Source organism: Erigeron canadensis, chromosome 8 (genome assembly GCF_010389155.1).
Source record: "Erigeron canadensis isolate Cc75 chromosome 8, C_canadensis_v1, whole genome shotgun sequence".
In the NCBI taxonomy this organism is placed as follows: Eukaryota; Viridiplantae; Streptophyta; class Magnoliopsida; order Asterales; family Asteraceae; genus Erigeron; species Erigeron canadensis.
The window spans coordinates 33,796,134-33,801,959 of NC_057768.1; the positions used below are offsets into that span (position 1 = coordinate 33,796,134).

At 33.8% G+C, this 5,826-nt stretch overlaps 1 protein-coding gene across 1 annotated transcript; it reads left to right on the forward strand.

Annotated features, from left to right (window-relative positions):
- Positions 1-466: 466 nt before the first annotated feature.
- On the forward strand, positions 467-5,202 carry LOC122610682 (3-beta-hydroxylase-like). Its single transcript, XM_043783651.1, has 3 exons — positions 467-548; positions 1,554-2,461; positions 4,469-5,202. The coding sequence occupies exons 1-3, from the start codon at positions 467-469 to the stop codon at positions 5,069-5,071; spliced, it is 1,593 nt and encodes a 530-aa protein (XP_043639586.1). The 3' UTR covers positions 5,072-5,202.
- Positions 5,203-5,826: the final 624 nt, after the last annotated feature.

Consider the following 5,826-nt stretch of genomic DNA (forward strand, 5'->3'; position numbering starts at 1 on the left):
ACTAAATGGTTTCGTCTATCCTTATTGGATTTAATTTTTCATATGTAGTTACTTTACCACGTTTAAAATAATTGTGTTATTCTCTCTTAATATACCGTGCATCGCACAGGTTTAATCTAGTTATTAAATATAATAATTAGATACCTAAGAAAAAAAAACATTAAAAACCTGAAAATAATATTGTGGAACTAATCATCAATCATATCACAACTCAATAAGACGGGGATTGTGACCAAACGACTCTCCGTGCGTTGTTTAACTCTTGAGGAATCCTTGACCAAGTGATTACCATTTGCCTTGTTATTATAGAGTGTTTGGAACTTAATTAAATGTTGTTAGACCGATAGAGACAAAAGATCGTTTTTGCATTTCATATTTTTGACATGCATAATCTTTCTTTGGTTTTTTTTGCATTTCATATTTTTGACATGCATAATCTTCACCACACACTTGCTAGAGACAAAAGATGGAGAATATCGTTGGATGTCGCAATTTGTATCACTACTTCGATTTTGTCATAGCGCTTCCGTTTGAGTTTTTTTCTTCCGGTATATTTCTTGGTTTTTTTCTCATAGTTTTTTGCTATTGTGTTCTCAACTAATACTTTGGAAACTTTTACTCAAAATTTTGTTTTTCTTTGTTTTTGTTTTTGGTTTTCTTGCACAAACTAAGTATATGTAATCGATATTGCAAACTTTTTGACGTGATTTTCTTGGTTTCTCGCACAAGCACTTTTGGTTTTTGTTCAAGTTATTTCTTAGTTTATTCCACATTTTTTTCCCATATTGGATTTTCAAGTAGATTCAACGCAAGTTGACTACCATCACGAAACCCAACATAACAATTTTTACGGGGCCCAAATCTCATTATTATCTCCTTATTGACGAAATTGGATATTACTAGTGGTGGTGGTTGTTGCCCTGAATGAGATTTAGATCTCTTGCTATACGTCATTATTGGGATGGGCATGAAGTCATTCGTCTTAAATTTCTTCAAATTTGGTACAAATACTAGTCTCATTCTTCATTCGGAGCCATTCCCCGATAACGCGGTCCCAACTACGATGACCAAGATTAATTGGTAGGGGTCTTGGTCCTAAGTCTTATTCGGTACCACTACTCGATACGAATGTCGAGACAAAATCTAAAGTTGGGAAAATATGCTCATCCCTAACATTACGTTTTGTACCTTAGTAAAGTCTATCTCATTTTATCTCCAGAGACGTCGACAACAAGAAGTCTTATATTTATGCTGCTAGTATTATGATCGATTTTATTTATTTATTATAATATTATTATATTATTATGTGGTTCTTTTTCAATAGTAACACGCCTAGCTAGGCTATATATCATAAATAACAAATAGTGTTATTTAAGAACGAGAAAAGTCTCGACTTTTGCATGTGTAGTTTTCAAATACAAAAAGGACCACAAATCACAATTCGTATATATGTAATTGTTTTGAAAGTGACATTTATGTGCCATTTAATTTGCAGCATAAAACACAAAGATCCTTACAAGATTTTCTCTTTAAATATATGAAAAACAACAACATTATATCAGATAAACATATATATTTGACCATGCAAATTCTTCTTATCTCTTGTATTCCCTTCATTCTTGCCTGCTTACTTCTTTTAAATTCACTATTTTCTTCTTCAAAATCACATAAAAATCAACCACCATGTCCCCCAAAGTTACCAATAATTGGAAACCTTCACCAACTAGGCTCGAGCCCCCACCGTGCCCTAAAGGCCATGGCCCAAATCTACGGTCCACTGATGATGATTCGCCTTGGCACCATCCAAGTACTTGTAGCGTCGTCTGTTGATGCAGCTCAAGAGATCATGAAAACCCATGACTTAATCTTTGCAAACAGACCAAAATTAAACATCCCTAGTAGACTTACTTATGGGTCCAAGGACATAGCATTTTCGCAATATGGAGAGTACTGGAGGCAGATGAAGAGTATTGCGGTACTCCATCTTTTAAACAACAAAAGGGTTCACTCGTATCGACAAGTAAGAGAAGATGAGATGGCTCTTATGATTACGAAGATTATTCATCATGAGGTGGTAATTAATCTGAGCGAGTTGCTTATTTCATTTACGAATAATGTGATTTGTAGGGTGGCCTTTGGGAAAACATATAATGAAAGCAGGAAGTTCAAGGATTTATTAGAAAGGTTTCTAGAGTTGTTGGGGTGTTTTAGTGTCGGGAGTTATATTCCATCGTTAGCATGGGTGGATCGGTTGAGTGGATTAGAGCGAAGAGCTGACCAAGTTGCCAAAGAATTTGATGAGTTCCTTGAGGGCGTTATTAACGAACATATGATTAGCAAGAAAGGGGTCGTTGTTGGTGTTGAAGGCCAAGATGACTTTGTTGATATCTTATTGGAAATTCAAAGAGATAATGCAACAGGTTTTCGTATTGAACGAGATATGATTAAGGCTGTCATCTTGGTAACATATATATCTTTCTTTGGATTTCAATATCTTTTATTAATGTTACATGATGATTAATTAATTTATAGGTGTCTTGCTCCATAACATTTGTGCGTGCTATGACAAATTTATAACATTGATATTAACTAGTTTAAAATGAATTAAGACTTGCTAGATTTTAACACTTAGATACGAGAGTAAATACCCGTGCGTTGTGACGGTCAGATGTTAAGGTGATAGGTCATAGGTTGTGACATGTCATAGAGTATGATAGCCAAATGTCTTAGCCGTACGGGCTCCACCATCGGATTTAAAAATTTGTCGAAAGTATATCGAATGACATCTCTAATGAAAGAGCATGAAATTTTAAGAACACCCATAAATTTTTTATAATTTATCGATTTACGGTTTTTGAGATAACAGATTTTGAATGAATTAGAGAAATTTATGGAAGACAGAAAAAAAATGAGTGGTTGAAATTTATTTTAAGGGTATTAGGAATCAATGATAAGGGTATTTTGAAGTTTTTATTTGTGTAAAGTTGAAAAATTAAAAAAAACAAATATTTTATAATGTAATAGAAATAAAGATATATATTAATTAATTGTGAATATAATGAAGAACAAAACTCCAAAAGTTAAGTTGCCTATAAGTTGCCTATAAAACGTGCGTGTAAAATGCAAGGAATTGACGTGTTTTCTTCTCTAACTAATACTCGTATTAATGTTATTTAACTTATCCATTTGTTTCTTGAAATTTTTGTTAAAAGATAAACTGTGTGACACCGACTCTCAAATTCCTAAATAGCTTAGGTGCTCTGTCACATTCTAACTTGTTTTCTCGTGGCATTTAACGTGTGAATATGTGATTTTGATGGAAAACATGTGACTCTTAGGCTATCTCGGAGGTTCCCATAATGCCCTTAGATATCATTTGCCGTTGAAGCTTCTTCAAAACTAAAGATTTTTTGAATGATGCTTTTACCTAAGGGCATGCTCTTACTTGTCTTTACCTAATATATTTTTGTTTTTAGTGGAGGTAGAAGGATATGTAAGGATGTTTGTATGGTTGTAGATAAAATTATAAGATATGAATGATTTGTAAGGATGTATAAGGATTTATAAGGATGTATAAGAATCTGTAAAGATATGATGTGACAGCTCAAGGACGCCTAAGGGTGTTCTTAGCATTGGAGATAGTCTTTCCAATGGGTATGTTTTTGGGCGCCCTGGGTGCCCTTAGGTGCCCTTGGATATCCTTTGCGATTGAAGCTTATTCAAAACTAAATTTTTTTTGATGCATGCATTTGCCCAAGGGCATGCCCTTAGGTGCCCTTACTTATATTTTTTTTGTTTTTAGTGGAGTTAAATGATATGTAAGGATGTTTGTATGGTTGAAGATAAAATTATAGGATTTTAAGGATTTATAAGGATGTGTAAGAATTTTTAAGGATATGATGTGGCAGCTCAAGGGCGTCCTTAGCATTGGAGATAGCCTTAGATTATCTCCAATGGGGGTGCCCTTAGGTGCCCTTGGATATCCTTTGCAGTTGAAGCTTGTCCAAAACCAAAGATTTTTTGAAGGATGCCCTTACTTGAGGGCATGTCCTTATTTGTCCCTACATAATATATTTTTGTTTTTAGTGGAGGTAAAAGGATATGTAAAGATGTTTGTATGGTTGGAGATAAAATTATAAGATTTGAAGGATTTGTAAGGATATGATGTGGTAGCTCAAGGATGCCTAAAGACATCCTTAGCATTAGAGATAGCGTTGTATGGGTAGTTTTTCTTTCTTTTCACGCTTCTTTTCATTTACAAAAATGAGAATGCTCTTTTCATTTACAAAAATGACATACATTTGCTGGACTAACAATTTCACTAAACCCATCAATTTCAAATATACTATATATAACGTTCTAAAACACTTTTGTATCTAGAATATTCCATGAATTAATCTCTTAAAACTAAAATTATTATTGCATGTTTTTGAGTAATAATCTACGGTTTCATGTATATATTAATTAGGACATGTTTGCTGCTGGGACTGATACTACATTCACAAATCTAGAGTGGGCTATCTCCGAGCTATTAAGACACCCACGGGCAATGAAAAAACTTCAACAAGAGGTCCGAGAAATAGGCCAAGGAAGATCAATGGTCACAGAAGATGACTTGGACAAAATGGTTTACCTGAAAGCCGTCCTCAAAGAAACTCTACGGCTACACACCCCGATACCATTACTTGTTATACGCGAATCAACACAAGATGTCAATGTACTAGGTTATGATATCCCATCCGGCACACAAGTGATCATTAACGCATGGGCAATAGCAAGAGATCCCTCAATTTGGGAAGAACCCGAAGAGTTCAAGCCAGATAGGTTCTTGAACAGTTCTACTGATTATAAAGGGTTGCATTTTGAGTTTACACCTTTTGGAGCCGGACGAAGGGGGTGTCCGGCTATTCAGTTTGCAATGATTATTAATGAGCTTGTTTTGGCAAATTTGGTGTATAAGTTTGATTTTGCATTACCACCTGAAGATGGAGGTTTGGACATGAGTGAGACCATTGGTCTTACGGTTCATAAAAAGCGTCCTATACTTGTTGCACCTACTCTTTACAATTAGTAATAGTACGTACAATTGTTGCAAGGGTTTGTTTTATTACTTGATAATCGTGTTTGAATCTACATAAAAGTGCGTTGAAACGATATGTATGTATTTTTTTATAAACAATCTTAATAACTTTTGAGATTTTATTTTGTTATAGTTTCCGTTTTAGTGTTGGATATGTTCATTCTAGTTGGTTTTAAAGAAAAGACTTATGTTTATGTTGAATAATAACGGCATATAGTTGCATAAAATTCTCCAGGTTTTTGTAGGTTTTGGTTGTACTACTGTTAGCTAGGTTGATATAAACTTTTCAATAAGTTAGTTTGTCAAAATAATTTACGATTAGAGGCTGGAATTGATAGCTACTCTACTAATTAAAACTTAATTTTTCTTGTGTTTTTTGTATCGAATATTTCTTATTATGAAACAAAGAACCAAGACTTCTTTTTTTTTTAAATATATTTTTAACCCATGAGAAGCTTTTAAAACTAAAATAGAAATTTCTTCACTAAGACTTCTGATGACAACGTGTGACCAACCATTTTTTTTAACGACATGTTATCTACTTCCTACTTTTACATTACATGGATGCTTAAGATCACTACTACTTTGGGAATAAAGACCGGTTAATTATTTAGATATCAGTTATTTTCTACCTATGTGGTCTTTAAACTTGTGTAACTAGTCTATATACATGAACCCAAACAGGTCAGATTATAAAGACCGGTTGAGTTAACGGCCCAGTTTTTAAATTAATTGGTTCAATATAA